The sequence below is a fragment of the Lithobates pipiens genome, unplaced genomic scaffold (genome assembly GCF_037356315.1).
Source record: "Lithobates pipiens isolate NorthernLeopardFrog02 unplaced genomic scaffold, aLitPip1_a1.2 Scaffold_18, whole genome shotgun sequence".
Classification (NCBI taxonomy): domain Eukaryota; kingdom Metazoa; phylum Chordata; class Amphibia; order Anura; family Ranidae; genus Lithobates; species Lithobates pipiens.
Window position 1 is genome coordinate 450,156,092 of NW_027507758.1, and position 18,652 is coordinate 450,174,743.

Here is an 18,652-nt window from a genome sequence, read left to right on the forward strand (position 1 = left end):
TAGTGTTTATTCAAATAACTTACTGTGTATACTGGGATTTTGTTTTTTTTTAAATAGGTCACATGCTTTTGGAATTCTCCACAAATAGAAACATTCCCTATACAAAGATGGCATTTGGTGCTCGGACTGCCCAAGGCTAAGACCGATGCATGGTTCCTTATTTGATATTAATAGTGGTGAGTCAGTACGCTGCCCGTGCCCCAGGACAATGTCAACCTTGTGATGAAACGCAGTGGGAGTTGCGACGTGCTGACATCACAGCGCCGAAAGGACGGGCATTTGTATTGCAGGTGGCCGGCTTATTGCCCATGTTGGAAGAACCTTGCTTATATGCAAGTGATACTGTTTTATTTGAATAAACACTAGTCTTATTTTACCTATGAACATGAACATGAGTGCCAAGTGAGGACCCTGGATCCCTCTGAGTCCCTATGACTACCAAGTCTACCAAGTCTATCCACTCTGAGTAGTGTTTGGAAGCTGTTGTGGTCGGTTCTGCTATTCTCTTGTTATTCCTAGAGGAAAAGGCCCCGGTAGGGTATCAGCCACAAGTAAGTCAGCTTGTGCAAGCTGGTAAGCGTGCACTCCATGTGATGGTGGATTCTAACTTGTCTGTCAATGAATCGTGATATTCACAGGAGGAGATTTACAAACACCTTGCATACTCTTTCTTTATATTAATCACCTCAATGACTTATTTGCCTTAGTTCCATTCACTACCATTTTGACTTGCTGTTATATATTGTTATTTGCTTATTGTGTCACTGTGCAATTTGTTGATATATGTTTACATTTGTGTCACAATTCATTCTTATGGGCTTGTGGATGTAAACAAATAATACTCAGTTTACATATGTCTACATCTGAGCCTGTTCAGGTCCATTTTTTAAAACAGAACAAGGCTGCATTCTTTTACAAGGTGGGTCATCAATGGAATTGACAGAAGAGCAACAACATTTCCAACAGCTCCTAAGGAGGGTCATTGCTACATATGAATGCTATTATCTTAGGAACCTTGCTTAACATATAGATTAGAGGATGCCAAATATGTTTTCTCATAGCTACAACACATATGAATAATTAAAGTCCTTTTACGGATCATGACCTTAACTGTCTCTGATTTTATGAAATTCTTTTTATATTCAATGTCAAGAGAACTGTGGGCTCCTTAGTACAATTACTGTATATGTTTTAACTGTACAATACTCACACCTGCTGTGCTCAGTTTTTCCAACAAAACTTGTTAGGCCATGCAAATGTTACTACCACTATGCCAAAAGGCACTGAAAGGATACTTGTGATCAAAACCATACCACAGTCTGAAGAGGTGGGCACTCTCTGCCTTTGTTGAACTTTCATTCTGGTTTTCTGGCCTCTGTAGATACAAAAATACATCAATGCTTACTTAGATCAGTACTTTCAGCAATGGATCTTTGCTTTGCCAATTTTATTAAGACTCTCAAACACACTTTTTTTCATGCAATCTGTACGCCTGTTATCTTGCAAAAAAGAAGAAATGAACAAAACCTGCACAAGATAATTCATTTTGAGCACTGACAAATTAGAAATGGAATTGGGCTATAGTGGCACTGGATCATGTCAAAAATGGTAAAAATGGACACAGATTCATTTACTACATCTCATAAGAATTTTGACATGAACTCAGACTGCTCTCACAAAAGGCATAACTTACAGTCATAGGGCTATTGTGATTCAGGCCTCATGCACACAGAACATTTTCTTCCCCTGGACATCTTTGCTTTTGGCAGGAAAAAAACAGCTTGAAAATGCATCTAAGCCTAGGTTCACATTGGAGCGATTTGTCATGCGATTTGAGAGATCAAATTGCATGACAAGTCGCAGCCTATTGGACTTGTCATGCAATTGGTGCGACGCCGATTTTGCAGCACCGCACCGATTTCCAAAAGTAGTCCCTTCACTACTTTTGACGATTTCAGGTGCATCTTCAATAGACATCTGTGCATGAAGCCACACAGATGTCTATCAAATAGCAAGGTCAGCACGATTTCAGGTGCTACTTGATAGACATCTGTGTGGCTTCATGCACAGATGTCTATTGAAGTTGTACCTGAAATCAGCAAAAGTAGTGCAGAAACTATGAAAATCGGTGCCGCACTGGTTAGAATAGTGTCATTGCCTCCAATAGGCTGCGTCTTGTCATGCGATTTTATCTCTCAAATCGCATGATAAATCTCTCCAATGTGAACCTAGGCTTACAGGCAAATTAAGCGCATCAAACGTTTTTCTGCTCAAACGCTTCTCTCCTGAGTTTTTATTTTTTTTACTATAATGGCTCCTCTTCTAATACAACTGTAAATGCCTATGTGTGCGTGACAACTTACGTTAACATAGAGATTTGCTTAGGGGCTGAGAAAACCCCCACATCAAAGGCCTGTAAAAGCGGCAATTTTTTTACACCAGGTATGCATGAGGCTTAACAATTTTGTCTCAAGCTATAGAAGTGCTTAAGCTCAAACATTTTTTGGAGAGGGAATTCATCAAATTCTGCTCCTTTTATTTGATGATTCAATTATAACTGCCAATGTACTTTGGGAACTTCAAAATGGCCACTTCTTCAGGGCTACAATAAAAAAATAGAAACATAAAAAATGAAAAATATATATATGTATACAATCAGTTTCAAGGGCAGTATGGCCTCAAAGTACAGTACTTATAGTATACTATTCAATTTTGGTATTTAGATATTTTTATACATTAGTGACATTAAACTGCTCTTTGCATAATACTGATATCTAGCACTGGTCAGTGTGTAGTCACAGTAAGTCTTGTATTTGTTTAATTATCATTTAAGGCTGGGTTCACACTAGTGCAAATTGGATGCGGGTATATCGCATCCAATTCGCACAGCAGGAGATTGTGACCGACTCTCTATGGAGTCGGCTCACATATCTCCGTAGCAGCTCCAGTGCAGTTTGCACAGGAGCCCTGTGCGTCTTTTGGTAAATTTCAAGTCTGAATTCAGCCAAAAATGTGGGCTGAAATCGAACCTGAAATGGTGAACAAGGACGCACCGGACTCCTGCTGTGAGCCTCTGCGTGCTCATATGTGAACCCAGCCTAAATGAGAACAAACCCTATCAGATAAATGGAGCTGTATTTTTATTGTGAATGTATTTCATTTGTTCAGTCATGTATTCTCACCTGTTACTGCTGGCTATACCCAAATTCTGCAATGGCAAGTAGTGTTGGGGATTAATAGAGAATGGTTAAAGCCACCATCATTTTTTTTTTGTCATCTGTGTCTTGTTAGGGAGAATTGAAAGGCATTCCTTTCCTAGACATCTGTCATGGAAATAGATGTCCCATTTGAATATTTTCCTACTATTCCTGTTCCTGGTGGCAACTCAAATATTTAGATTACCCTAATTTTCATTAATTGAAATTAACACTGGTGATCAGGAAAATTAGAGAGTAACTTGCCCTAACAGGGACACAAACAATAATAGAAAAACCTGATAGTGGTTATAACTCCCCACTACTGTATCCAACTCTAAAAAGAAAAAAAATCCTAAATATCAGTGTAGGATTCTTCAGATTAGAGGGGTTCAGAATAGTTGAAAGTGGAAGGCTTCTTTAACCATTACAATACAGGGCACTTTCGCCTCCTTTCTTCCCAGCCCAATTTTCAGCTTTCATCGCTCTAGCGCTTTCAGTGACAATTGCGCGGTCATGCTACACTGTACCCAAATGAAATTTTTATCATTTTGTTCGCACAAATAGAGATTTATTTTGGTGGTATTTATTCACGACTCCGTTTTTTATTTTTTGCGATATAAGCGCAAAAAAGCGGAAATTTGGAAAAAAAACAATATTTTCTTTTTTCTATTTTAAAAGAAATCCAATAAAATCAAATTTTGTCATAAATTTAAGCCAAAATGTATTCTGCTACATGTTTTTGGTAAAAAAAATTCCGTTAAGTGTATAATAATTGGTTTGTGTAATCACGGACATATGTACGCAAATGATCATGTACATATGTGTGCAGGTGATCACGTACATATGTGTGCAGATAATCATTGGGACAAGTGATTTTAGTGGGACATATGTGGGGGACATGTTTTTATTATTAGGGACATGTGTTTTTATTTTTTGGGGACATGTATGTTTTGGGGACATGTGTGTTATGGGGACATATGTGGGGACTGTGTTTACACTGTGTGGTGTGTTGTGTGTTTACACTAGACTGAAGATCAGTGAGTAAAAAGCTGTAAAAAACAGCTCATACTCACTGATCATCAGCCGGCTGCAGCAATCTGCTCTCCTCTCCTCAGCGATTACTTCTGTGTGAGGAGAGGAGGAGCCGATTGCCTAGCAACCGGCTGTTTGTTTACATCACATGACGGCCGTGATTGTACACGGCCGTCATGTGATCAGGAGGGCCAATCACAGAGCCCTCCTGCCGATCTGAGATGCACCGTGTTCCGGTGACACGGGCGCATCGGGATCGCGCCGCTGCGCAGGCACGCGCGCGCGTGATCCCGCTCCTCCTGATGGATGTTCCTGAACGTTCTATCAGGAGTAGACGGCTCCCACCCGGCCGTATATGTGCATTGGCCGGGTGGGAAGTGGTTAATAATGGTATAAAATAAAAGTACGTAGACATTGCAGTTGATTTACTAAAATTGGAGAGTGCAAAATCTGGTGCAGCTGTGCATGGAAGCCAATCAGCTTCTAACTTCAGCTTGTTCAACTAATGCCAGGCATACACGGTTCGAATTTAAAAATAATTTTCTTTCGAAAATCGTATCTAAGAATTTTCGTATGAATTTCGCACCATTAGTGGGCTGCAGCAACAGCCGATTTTCGGGTGGAAATGAGGAATCGGACATGTTGGAAATTTCTGGAAAAACAAACAATATTCTAATCAATGATGGGAGAATCGTGTGAGAAATGTAATAAGAAAAGAAAATTTATGGAGAGAAAAGAAGATTCCCGGGCACGAAAATTATTTTCTGTAGCAACATGAGGTGAAATTGAAGGCTTGGTCGGCCGAATTTCGAAAATCAATGGTGACGCCATTGGATCACAAAAAAAACAAACTTTCTGATTTTGAAAAGAAAATTTGTTCGAAATTTGACCGTGTATGGCCTGCATAAGTGTTGACAAAAAAAACTAAAAACTGGATGCTGATTGGATTCTCTGCACAGCTGCACCACATTTTGCACTCTCCAGTTTTAGTAAATCAACCCATTATTTTCTCTTTATTAAATTGCTCCATATGCTTTCTAAGACATTTCTAAAAACATGTACACCTGTATAAAACGAGGCTGACATTCATACTGTATTTAGTTAGGGTTACTGCAAGTGGCACATGTATGGTTCATGTAAGGTAAACATTATTTAAACTCTTTAGTCAGCATTCAGCTTCTCTATATACAGTATCTTCATTTCAGTGGCTCACTGCCTCCAAACCTGCTTAGTAAATAGGTCTGTTGTAAAAGACATGCTTGTTCTAAATACCGGAACATTTCTTAGACTTGTATCTGAAAGGTTTGATTCCTGTAGACAAGGAGCACTGTCATTTTCACAGGCTGCATTCTAATTTCTGTAAGAGCCTCATCCCGTTGCCTTCACTAACAGTTGTGTACATTAAATGTCAAGCTAGTTACAAATGCACTTTTTTTACAGCATTTTACAACATAATAAAATAGGTGAGGCCTGCATATATTTTCTGTTACTACATGTACCAGACGATGGAAAATTGGCAGTAGAGTAGACAGCAGAAGCAATCCCAAATAAGCCACTTTTTCCATAGAGACATCATGCTTATTGGACAGGAATTTCAAAGCTAAAGCTGTATATTCCAGTATTTTAAAGACTTAAATCAGAACAATGGCAAGCTTTGTACTTAGCCAAGTAGCCATGTCCATATTTGAAAAAAGCATGCTTATTCCTGGAAAGCAATATGAATTTTTAGGTCCTGTAACATGCATGGGTTTGTGATTAAAGACAAAGTCAATCCACAAGTAAAAAGAGTATGTAAAGGCAAACAAATATATATTTTTTTGTTTTGGATTGAGTGTAGAAGGATTAGAATCCCCATCACGTTTTTTATTTATTTATTTTTCTATGTCCCTGCTGGGGAAATTCACTCCTGTATTTGTCCTGGAGTGAAGGAAATCCAAAATGGTAGAGTTGTCACCAGAGCAAGAAGTGTAGAAATCCTTCCAATGGGGTCTAATTGCCAGGTGCATCCCTGTGCTCTGCTTGACGTCACCACCTGACACCGCTCTTTCTGTCCTCCTCAAATCTCACTCTGATCTTCACACCCTTCAGTTTGTAAAGGACAATTCTCCATGGGGCCACCATCCATCAAGAGCATGAAAGGGGGGCTGGTGGTACTGTCACAGATCAGTTGTAGAGTTGATCTGTTGCAAACAAGCAAAGCTGAATTAATGCTTGTAGTTGCACATGTGGTTTCCTCCTATGCTGCTGTACTGATTTGGAAGATATAGACATTGCTGGATCTCAGAAATTAATGGCCACTGCCCTCACCTATAACTGGCCTTTGCAGCAAGGTGCACATGGAAGGGCAATCCATGCAAAACAAAACCAAAGAAATTCCAAGCTCAACTTGCCAACCCGCTTGCAACCAACCAAATTATCCTGTCTAATAGTATGTGTTAAAAACAGGGGTTTAGTTTGCACACATTTGCAAACACATGCGTAAGCTACAGAGCCCCGTCAAGGTACCCCCATTTTTTTTGTAGTCCTAGCTCTAAATTTTGAGAGCCTCCACAGTGGAAGCACATGCATTTTAATGGATAGGCAGAGGGCAAGTAAGCCTGGAGGGAGCCCATCCCGCATTAACGGCACAGGGGTGCACTGGACAACTAGCATACAGCACCATGACAGCAAAGGTGTCCAGTGTGTTCCCTCACCAGTATTTCAACAGTACAAACAAATGGCCACTAAACTCACCTATAACTGGACTTTGCAGGAAGGAGCACATGGAAGGGCTGGGTGTCCAATGGACTCTCTTGCCTTTTAATGAGGGGTGGGCTCCCTCCAGGCTCACCTGCCCTCTGCCTATTCATTCTAATGCCTGTGCTTCCACTACGGAGAGAGAGTTAGGACTACAGAAAATAATGGGGTGCCTTGATGGGGCTCGGTAGCTTACGCATGTATTTGCAAATGTGTGCAAACTAAACAGCTGGTTTTAACGCATACTGTTTGGATAATTTGGTTGGTTGCATACTTGTCGGTAAATTGAGCTTGGAATTTCTTAGGTTTTGTTTCGCATTGCTGGAGCTTACCTCCTGACTAATATAGCTGGTTATGTAGCCTATTCCTGCCCAGCCTGTCAATTTAAAATTCAATTTATGCTGTGCTCAAACCAACACTTTTGGCCTGAGCAATAGGGTTTATACCTTGTCCTAGGCTCCACTCCATGTTGGTACGTGAATCCCTGCACTCCTGTGTTCCAGTGTTTCTAATGCCGCGTACACACGTAGCCAACTATCCGGCGGACTTAGTATGGCGGACTTCCTGCCGGACTGTCCGCCGGACTGTCCGCCAGACTCTTCAAACAGGCTACTTGCCCCCACACGGCACTTTTTCAGTGGACTAATACGGTGTACTAAGTCCACCGGACTATCCGCCGTACCTTTGAAATGAACGGACTCGCCCACATACGCGGAGGAAAGTCCGCTCATTTTGAGTGCGTCTCCAGGTAGCCTGGTATGGACTTAAAGGGGAACCCCAACTCCGAAAAAATTGGTGTGAGGGTCCCCCCAGGTCCACACCAGACCCTTGTCCGAGCACGCTACCCGGCCGGCCAGGAAAGGGGGGGACGAGCAAGCGCCCCCCCGAGCCATACCAGGCCGTGTGCCCTCAACATGGGGGGGTGCCTTGGGGAAGGGGGGGCCGCGTGGCCCCCCCACCCCAAAGCACCTTGTCCCCATGTTGATGAGGACAAGGGCCTCTTCCCGACAACCCTGGCCATTGGTTGTCGGGGTCTGCGGGCGGGGGGCTTATCGGAATCCGGGAGCCCCCTTTAATAAGGGGGCCCCCGGATCCCAGCCCCCCACCCTATGTGAATGAGTATGGGGTACAATGTACCCCTACCCATTCACCTGTAAATAAAAGTAAAAAAAAAACACAACACACAAGGGTTAAAATAGTTTATTGCACAGCTCCGGGGGTCTTCTGTCCGTCTTCGGGGGTCTTCTCGCCGGACTCCTCCGCTATCTTCTGCTAGCTCTTTTGCACTTTTGCTAGCGGAGGAGCCCGGCTTTCTTCTTTGCCGCCACCCTCTTCTTCCGACTTCGGGGGTCTTGTCCCCTCTTCGGTTCTTCTTGCCGGGCCAACGCGCCTTCTTCTAGCTCTTTTACAGGCGGTGGCCCGGTCTTCTGTCGCCGCTGTCGACGTCTTCTGTTCTTCTCTTCTTCTCTTCAGATGTTGCCTCATCGCTCTCTCTGCTCACAATGATGGGGACACGGCGCGTGGCGACTTATATAGGGACATCACCGGATGATGTCCCCGCCCAGTATGATGTCACAGTCCCAGCATCCTCTGGGACTGTGACATCATACTGGGCAGGGACATCATCCGGTGATGTCCCTATATAAGTCGCCGCGCACCGCGCCCCCATCATTGTGAGCAGAGAGAGCGACGAGGCAACATCTGAAGAGAAGAACAGAAGACGGCGACAGAAGACCGGGCCACCACCTTTAAAAGAGCTAGAAGAAGGCGTGGTGGCCCGGCAAGAAGAACCGAAGAGGGGGACCAGACCCCCGATGTGGCAAGTCCGTTAATTTCAAAAGTATGGCGGACTGGCATACACACGACCGGATTGTCCACCGAAATGCGAGTCTGACGGAAAGATTGGAGTGCAAAACTACTTTCTAAGTCCGCCGTACTTTTGGATAAAAAAAGTCCGCCGGAGGCTACACACGGGGGGATTGTCTGGTGGACTTGAGTCCGCCGGACTTTTCCACCAGTTAGTTTGATCGTGTGTACGCGGCATAAGTTTCACTGTTCCTGGGTATTTTTTCCCTCCAGAGTCCCCTGCTGTCATGCACCCCTACAGAATCTGTCACACAATGCACTCTTATAATCCCCCTCTCTCCAGATATCCCTGCACTCTGTGTCTCTAGTGACCCCTGTGGGGCACAAGGTCCTTAAGTTCCTCTGTTTCTGCATTCAAAAGTTCCTGTCTCTCTGGTTATAAGCCTCAACTTTGTATCTGACTTTCCTGAATTTGTCTATTGATTTTATACTATGCTCTGGCTCTTTCCTGCATCAGCTGCCATCTGCACAGGTGGGTCCAAGTACTGCAAGTGGGCTGCCATTCACAGTAAACTCCATCACTTTTGTGGGGTAGATTGATGAATACCAGGCAGCTCAGCAGATTCTGGGCCTCAGCCCTTCTTAGGGTACACACCCTCACAAGCACTAAAACTGCCTAGGTGGGCGATTCCCTTGACTTTGTGGAGAATTTCGTCTCATTTCCTTTTGCATCTCCAGGACAGAAAGTGGAAGGAAAATTACTTTGGTTTTCTAAATTATAAATAACAGTGAGACAAATATATATAAAAAAAAATCAAATGAATGGGCTGCCATGTGTGTCCATATCCCCCCCAACAAAATCGCTACACAAAGTGTGAATGGGGTCTTAAATATGTTTTCTTTAAGATACAATAGACACAAACATGTCCTCGTCTTTCAGTAGTGTCTGTAGTAGTAGTGAATTATCTTAACATTATTTATACATTTTGTGCAGCATTATGGAATATCCCCGTGTGGACCGCATACCATAGCTTTACAGAGTGGTTCTCCAGCGCTGTATCACCTACCTAGAATAGTGATCCTGCACTTCCAGGTTGGGGGACATGCACTGCCAGAGTACCACTTGTGATATGATTAGTCACAGCACAAGCCAATCAGCGAGGAGAAGACAGACTGAGCTTTGTCTATGTAAACAAGACAGAGCCCTGTCCTGTCTGCAGGGATGTGCTGGTTTTTGTTTCCCTGCAAAGCAGGGGATAAAAATCAGCATGCCCCTTAGTGAAAGCACCACATAGTACACTGGTTAGGCACACAATAACCCCTTTGATCAGTACAGTGACAGCATATATTTTTAGCACTGATCACTGTATTGGTGTCACTGGTTCTCACAAAGTGGCAGTTAGTGTCAGATTGCCTGCTGCAGAATCGCAGACAATCACCATTACCATTACTAGAAAAAAAATAGAGTATATACTGTATACCATAGTTTGTGGACGCTATAACTTTTGCACAAACCAATCGATATATACGCTTATTGGGATTATTTTTTTTACCAAAAATATGTAGCAGAATACATATTGGCTTACGTTTATGAAGAAATTTGATTTGTTTTTTTGGATATGTTTAATAGCAGAAAGTCAAAAAATATTGTTTATAGCACAAAACATACAACAACAAAAAATACAATGGTGATCAAATACCACCAAAAGAAAGCTCTATTTGTGGGTAAATAAATTATATAAATTTAATTTATGTACAATGTTGCATGACCGAGCAATTGTTAGTTGTCAATAAAGCAGTGCCATATGACAAAAAAATGGCCCGGTCACGAAGGGGGGTAAATCTTCCAGGGACAAGTGGATATATCAGGGCTAAAAAAATAAATAGGGCCTGCTTGACTGGTGAGCATTAAAGTGAAAGGTTGCAGTAATGTATTTTGCTGTTGCATATACTTTAAATGTGTTACAAGTTACTACAATTATGACCACCACTTTAATTTAAAAGATGGACAATGTTGTCTCCTAAAACACAACACATCCACCATGGTTTCTCTACCTGTCATATAAAATAGATTTCAAACACTGAAACAAAAAAAGTAAATTAAGTTTTTTTCAATTGTTTCTAAGCAAATAACTTTTCTCTGCCAACATGTCAACCTGTATTGCATCCAACATGAGTAAAAAAAGTCTACTGAGGTCAGGTTAGCACCACAATTTCAGCATTTCAGATGTGGTTTTGCATGTGCATTTAGACACATTTTTGATTCATTTTTGAAGGATGTTTCAATTGTCTCCAGTTTTTTTCCTCTTTTTTATTTTGACACTAAGAATTTTATGAAAATATATTATGTGTTTACATACATTTAGACGTGATCTAGAGCGCTCCAGAAGAAATACCTGCAGCAGTTGTACTTATGTTGAAAGCATTGGAACTGACCACACTGGTGTGAACTGGTGTGAAATACATTGCAATTAGACCTCTTTCACACTGAAGCAGTTTTAGCACTTGAAATAGCCTCTAAAAAGCACCTGAAAACTGCCTCCCATTCTGTCAGTGTGTGCTTTCACACTGGGGAGGTGCACTTGCGGGATGTTTGGAAAAGTCTGTGGCCTCTCCCTCTCTGAATAGAGAGGCCCAGGAGGAAGAGAGCATAGCACGTGTCTCTAGTCTCCTTTGCACTCTTCCCAGCATTCTCTCTGATGATAGCAAAGATCCCTGGGATATGTAGTCCGGGTGCATAGTCATATGGAGCAATCACCATTCTGAGGAACTACTAATCCCACAATCCCTTTGGATCGACTCACATATATGATATCAGTTAGTGATGCTGGGCACTAGAGGGACAATACAGTACATGAATGTACAGAGTACAGAAATGATGGGGAATCCATATGCTTTGCAATTGTAGTCCATATTGCTACATCCTCCCCTCACTTGAACGTATTTGGTTCCTGAAGACAGAACACAACCTGCGAGATCACCTCTACTGTATCATAAGAAAATGAATGGTTAATTACACGACAAATCAGAAGTTGTAACAGCCAACAACTGACCCAAAGAAGGATCTTCTGACAGTAAATTATGTTTCCCAGGCACCCCTACATTGCACAACAACACCCGGTCTCCAGGTTGTAGATCCTGAACTCTTTCTGTCAGGGAAGGTTCCATCCGCTGATGACACTGCCTGATATTTGGCGTGCAGTACTGTGGTCCACGAGCAGGTGTCTCCTGGCAGTCTGGAACTGCCAGGGGAGCTTTCCCCTGTTGACAGTATTATGTGATCTTTGGCACTTAATCTGATATCAAAGTTTTTCTTGTTCCTTTGTTCTCTGATGGTAGAGGCTTCCTTGGCTTTCTCACAAGCCTCTTTGAGATTCTTCCGAAGTCTGTCAACATATCCCCGATAGGAGGTCTGAGAAGTGTGATCTACCGATGTTCCAAAGGCCAGATCCACTGGTAAACAGGCCTCTTCTAAACATTAATCCAAAGTGGGATTATCCAGTAGAATCATTTGAGGTTCTATTATGAGCATGAACCACTGCAGCTAAATGGTCTCCCCAATGCTGTCTCTTCTTCAAGGGAAGGGTTCCCAACATGTTCAGCAGGATCCAGTTGAAACACTCAGGTTGTGTGTCCCCTTGAGGGTGGTAAGGAGTAGTCCTGGATTTCTTTATGTTTAAGAGTTTACACAGTCTTTTGATCAGCTTGCTCTCAAAATCCCAACCTTGATCCAAATGCAGGCGTTGAGGCATCCCATAGTTAACCAAAAAAGCGTTTCCACTAGAGTTTTTTCTACCATACTGGCTTTCTGGTCCCTAGTGGGGAAAGCTTGAGCACAATGGGTAAAATGAGATGTCACAACCAGGACATTACTCCGTCCACTCAGGTCAGGTTCCAAGCACAAGAAATCAATGCATACCAACCCCAATAGTCCCTGGCTTTGAAGATGTCCCATTGGGTCTGCCCTTCCTGGTAAAGTCGTTCTCTGAATACATCTGCTGCAAGAACGACATTAGCGTTCCACCTCAGTTCTCATGGATGGCCAATAAAACCGGTCTCTGACTAACTTGAAGGTTATATCTGGGCCTAAGTGGCCATGATCATCACGGAGAGCGGTCCACACTCTTAGCCAGTGTTTCTCGGGGAGGAACAGTTTATGGACACTCTTTAGTTCCTCAGATGGACCTCCCCGGTATATAACTCCATCTTCCAATTACATTCGTTCCCATTCTCTATGGATGACTTTGGCTTCCTCAATGGGACTACTCAACAGTATCTGAGGGTTCTGGGTGGCTAAGGACTCCATCACAAGATTCCCCAAGGGATCTTCGCGTTGGTCCTGTCTCATGTCTTCTCTTGTCAACTGAGGCAGTTCTTGGCTGCTCACCTGGGTCAAATCACAGTAATATCTTGGTACTTCCACAGGGGTGACTCCCACAGCTTCTGCCCCTCGGTATTTATGCTCTACTCCTTGACACATAGCTCGTACTCCTTCCCACTCCTTGTTGGCATTTCAAACTGAACTGGAATTCGGACAGTGCAGCCAACCACGATGTCCAGTGGCATCCAACTTGGCAGTGGACAGTAGATAAGTCAAGGGGTTATCATTTTTCACCACAAGGGTAGCTCCATACAGATAATCACATAGTTTATCTACCACAGCCCACTTGAGGGCCAAGAACTCCAATTTGTGTACAGGATAGTTCTTTTCAGAGGGGTGAGACTGCGAATCACATAGGCCAATGGGTGAAGTCTCTCAGCCGACTCTTAATACAACACTCCCCCGAGGTCATCTCTGCTGGTATCTACATGCAATTCATAAGGCTTAGACGGATCAGCATAAGCCAGCACCGGTGCTTCAACAAGGCTCCTCTTGAGTCGTTCAAATGCCCACTTCACCCCCCACAGATTACACAAATGTAACTCTGACTCCCCCAACGGGTGCTGGAGATGTGGTGGGATTCCTGGGGACTTCACCCATATCTTCTGGACCTGCCCAGCAATTACCAATTACTGGACAGAGATTCTAGATTTTATCTCGCAGATCACCTCTGTGCCACTACAACCAACAATGGTGATTTGCATACTAGGCCTAGTTGAGCAATTAATCCCTACAGTGGCGGGACCTACGCTTGTGGGGCTCTTACTGTTTTATGCCCGCAAAGCCATAGCTCTCAGCTGGCGCAAACCAACCCCCGCTCCTCTCTCCCTATGGAAACAACTCGGCCCCTACACTAGCACTTCTACCAAGTTCATATCACCCACAGTGTTCTCCATCAGTCTATATAAAGTGTCAGGGTCCCCTGGTAATCCTTGTGGCATTCGGTCAAATTCAAAAAACCCTAGAGGGCTGATGAAGGCCATCTTTTCTCAGTCATCCGGCTGCATGGGTGGTAGTATCCACTCTTCAGATCCAGCACGCTGAACCATTTGGCCCCTGATAAGAATTGCAGGGCCCCTTCTATGCAAGGGGTTGTGTACTGATCTGGAATGGTCCTCAGGTTCAAGGTTTGGTAGTCAATACACATCCAGAGGGACTCATTCTTCTTTCTCACTACCAATATTGGGGAAGCATAAGGGCTCCTGGACTTCTTAAAGACCCCTGACCTCTTCAGTTCAGCCAACTATTCTCGAAGAGCCTCCAGATCACACAAAGGGATTCACCTGGCTCTTTAACGAAAAGGCTTATCTTTAGTTAGTCAAATTCGATGTTGAGCACTCCTGGCACAGCCCTCATCAAAGTCATTCTTGGAGAACATTTTCTCCCATCGGGCTATTTGAGCTTTGATCCTCTTCTCCCATCTGGAGTGTAGATTTGGCCAGTGCAAGGTAGTCTCTATTCCATTTCCCTTTTTGACTAGCTCATCTCCTCGGGGGTGATAGCACTCACTTTCCCAATCACCATTCTGGGCTTTAGGCTGATTGGGTGACATTCCTCACACTGACAGGAATTTGCCCTCTGCTTCTCAGTAAGGCCCTAGTGGGTATGATCACGTCTATTCCAAATTCCTCCTCTGTTGAATCAGCTTCCACCACCACATAGGGACCCAACTGGTCCCAGGACAGCATAATGGTGGCTTTTAGGCAGGCTCTCTCGCTCGGCTGCAACACCCTTTCATGGACATCCAATCACCACAGTCTTCTCACTCCTTCCTTGAGGGCCTTCTTTTCTTGCAACACTCTTTGGAAAGCCTGCCACAGCTGAAAATGTATCTTTCCTATTGGAGCACCCTCCAAGGCCAGTGGAGTGAGTAGTCTACGCACAAGATTGGTGTTGGTGCCTAGCAACAGGGAATTTCGAAGGTCAGGTAAATTCCCCGTGTTTTTTTTTTAGCAGCAATGATAAACAAAATAATTTGTAAAAATTCCTTGATTTTATTATCCAAAACACAAGTTAAACATCATTGGGTGCAAAATATGTTTAAAATAAGAGCTCTGGTATACAAAGTGCAGAACAGTTTCAGGTAGAGGAATGTGCATACATAACAATTCCTTTTATAAAGTGATTATACTATATTCAAATAGATTTCCATAACATTTAATTCATATGACCATATAATATACACAATACCCCTGATGTATGTATGAGCAATGTTTCTCATTGCTGCTAAAAAAAAACACAGGGAATTAACCTGACCTTCCAACTTGATAATGGGGTGTGCAGCTAGCTCAGATTCCCCATGCGCCCCCCCCCCCTTTCACTAGCAACAAGGAATTTCGGCCTGCCCCAGGAGGTCGGGGCAGACAACTGTCAATGTATCAAAAGTCTCTGTTTTTTCCAGCCAAGGCAGTGTTAAATGTTATCTTGGTGGGTATGTATCAGTCCACTTAGCTAAGCTCCTTTCCCACTCCAGCACTGTGTACAGCTTCTCCTCCTTACACTACACAGAGCTGAAATTACATTACTTTATACACAGCCAGTCAGCCAAGCTCTTCACAGTGTGTAGCTGGCTGCTATGTTGCTGTTCTTACCTGTGAAATTCACTAGTTGCAACGGCAGTGTAGCTGCAGTAGCCAAATACACCTTGTGCAGGTCGTGGCTGACTGGCAGTGTAAAAGATTGTGATTTTAGCTCTGTGTAGTGTGGGGAGGAGGAGTTGCGTGTGGTGCTGTAATGGGAAAGGAGCATAGCGCCTGGGCAGAGCACCCAGGGTGCAGGAGAGTGGCCAGGGGGCTTTGGGGGGGGGGGGTGCAGCCCACCCCAGCACTCCCTAGATCCGGCCATGCTTCCCAACACCTGTGGTTTCTTATCACTATTTAAGTGGCATTTTCTCATATATTTCTTTGTGTTATGATAAAGCTCTGTTACCTCCTTGAAACACATTAACATTTTTATCTTCTGGTGCTTGCTGTGCTGTGTACTACAATAAAGTTTGACATTCATCCGGAGTGTGTGGCCATTCATCCAGTGATCAAATGCTCCCGGCTCAGTGCTTTAGCACTGGTGGTTGCACATCAGTCCATTCTACTCCCTTTAGTAATCTAGTGATCTGAGAACCAGTCAATGACAAAGGAGAGCTATTCCAAAACACAACCAACGCAGACTTCCTGCAGTCTCTCTCATTCAGAAAGACTGTGGTAAAAAATGCCAGTACCAATGCATTTATTTTTACAGCTACTAACTAATCTCAAACTTGTCTTTGAAATTCAAAATCGGGAAGTAGCCAAGCAATCACCACAATAGTCAGGCATGGTTCTTTTAAAAGAGAGGTATGGGGTTTTTGCAGATTTATACTTACCTAGGTGCTGCATCTGTCCCTCATTGGCTCTAACACTGAGAACCAAGTGATCTAACATAGCAGATCGCTTGGTTCTCACAGCTCTCTGAGCAGAGTCACTGGCTCTCTGCTCTGCCTCTTCTGTGCTCACTGGAGCAATGGGCTGTGGAGGGGCGGGAGTGACTGGCTCGGGCTCAGGTGCCAGTCCATAAATGTGGGAAGATCCCAACTCCAGTGTCGCAAACTTGCCTGAGCCTGGACTGGCTTTGTTGCGTCAGCAGACAGACTTCAGCCTGCTGTCTGCTAAAAAAAAGGTCACAGGAGTGCAGAACCAACTGCACTCCCCTGAACCACAGATGAAGTACAGCCAAACAAGCTTTGGCTACACTTCTTTAGAGAAGGAGGTCAACAGTGGCAGCCTACATGTTTCTCTCGTGGCAGATTTCCCTTTAGAAAATTTTAAGTGTAAATAGTTTTAAACATTGACAGCATACTACTCTTCCAGTTAGGAAACACGAGTAACTATTTGAAACTTGGATGTGCCATATGTATTTTACCTATGCATTTAATACTTACCAGAAAAGGTAACAGAAAAAGTTCCAAAAGAGGACCTCCTAGCCCTCCTTGCTTCTTAAGGCAGTACTCCTCTTAGTACTAAAAGGCTGAGCTCTGCCCCGAAACTAGGCTACAGCCCGCACCACACCATGAGATTGTATGCTCTTATACAGATTATTAGAGGGAGAACACTAATATGAGTGCCTACATTATCCCGCCATACTCTTTAATGTATGAACCAGGCAAATCAAGGAGCATATAATAGGCCAGAAGGCAAGGTGAGGCACATGTCTTTTTTTTCTATGGAATTTTCACCTTGCATCTCATTGTACAATCAGACACAGTATAAAAAACATCAGAACTGATCATTCTCAAAGTTATTTTAAATTACATACAATAATCTGCAGGGATTTGTTGAATGCTGCAGTATTTGTTCATGATTATAATTCTCTTCATTATACTTTAAAATCTGTGTGTTACAAAACAATCATGTGGATGGTGTCAGCAGGTGTGTCACAGATTCAATGATCTAGCGCAAAGTGTTCCAACTGTAATCAGAACAGAATAAAAATCTATTCCAGCTGCAATTTCAGAATAAGGCATATAAAGTGATTTATCTGTCAGATTACTCTTTGTACACCTTGCTATCTAAATTGGAAAAGAGAAGTAGGGGCTTTCTTGAAGCTGATTATTTTCCCATTGTGGCGAGACCACAGAAGACTGCAAATTGTGGGAATGAGCGATCACAGGAGACATAAGTGTATTGTTCTCACTTTGTGTACAGCATACTGCAAAAATGAACATAAAATAGCTGCACTATTAGAACACTGTTATGCCTAGCATAAAAAACATCCTCACTAGCTCAGCAATTTAAAGCAGCTCTGTATTTCTTAATGTATCAATAAATGTATTTTTCTTTTACTTTTTTTTTAATGCAAGCAGTGTCACTGCCTTTAATTCACTTTGTATCAGGTTGTTGCAGTTCCTGTATGGAAGAGCTTAGACTGGGAAAGGAAGAAACAACACAGTGAGCCAGTCGGGTGTGCTCCAATACCCATGTGCTAGTATACGGACAACAATGCAGGCAATTTATTAATCTGCTGCTACTTTCACTTTATTCATTGGGCATGCATGGAGAAACACAGGCTTGTACATATGCTGAGGAGAAAAAAATAGGGGGGGGGGGGGGGCACTGATCAAGAATAACTGGTATAGGACTGTAAAATTATCTTTGTATTCTGGAAATAATACAGTGCATATATAAGGTGTTGGGCCAGCTGATTAGCGTTGCCACCTCATCCATTAAACCTGAACACATATGAATTACACAGATAAGGTACCAAGTGAGTTCAATTACCACCTTAATCAGCCTCAGAACCTGCGTAATTAATATGTGTTCGGGTTTAAAGGGATGAGGTAGCAATCCTATACTGTAGGTGATGTACATGTTGGTTCTAGGTCAGTGATTTCTTAGGTAGTGAAACAAATAGTACGATGGCGCCCCTGGATCATGCATTTTAAAATAATTCAGCAATGGCAGCTCCTATATTTCTATACTGACAGTTTCCATTAAAATGTGCTCCACATTTTACAAGCCTATAATTCGTT

General features: G+C 43.1%; 1 protein-coding gene across 1 annotated transcript in view; it reads right to left on the bottom strand.

The window, feature by feature from the left end:
* SLC9A9 (solute carrier family 9 member A9) overlaps positions 1 to 18,652 on the bottom strand; it is a 1,026,444-nt gene that overhangs the window by 235,493 nt on the left and 772,299 nt on the right. The window contains exon 14 of the mRNA XM_077488236.1: positions 1,296 to 1,375. Within this exon, the coding sequence (XP_077344362.1) occupies positions 1,296 to 1,375 (80 nt within the window). The remainder of the gene's footprint in view (positions 1 to 1,295; positions 1,376 to 18,652) is intronic.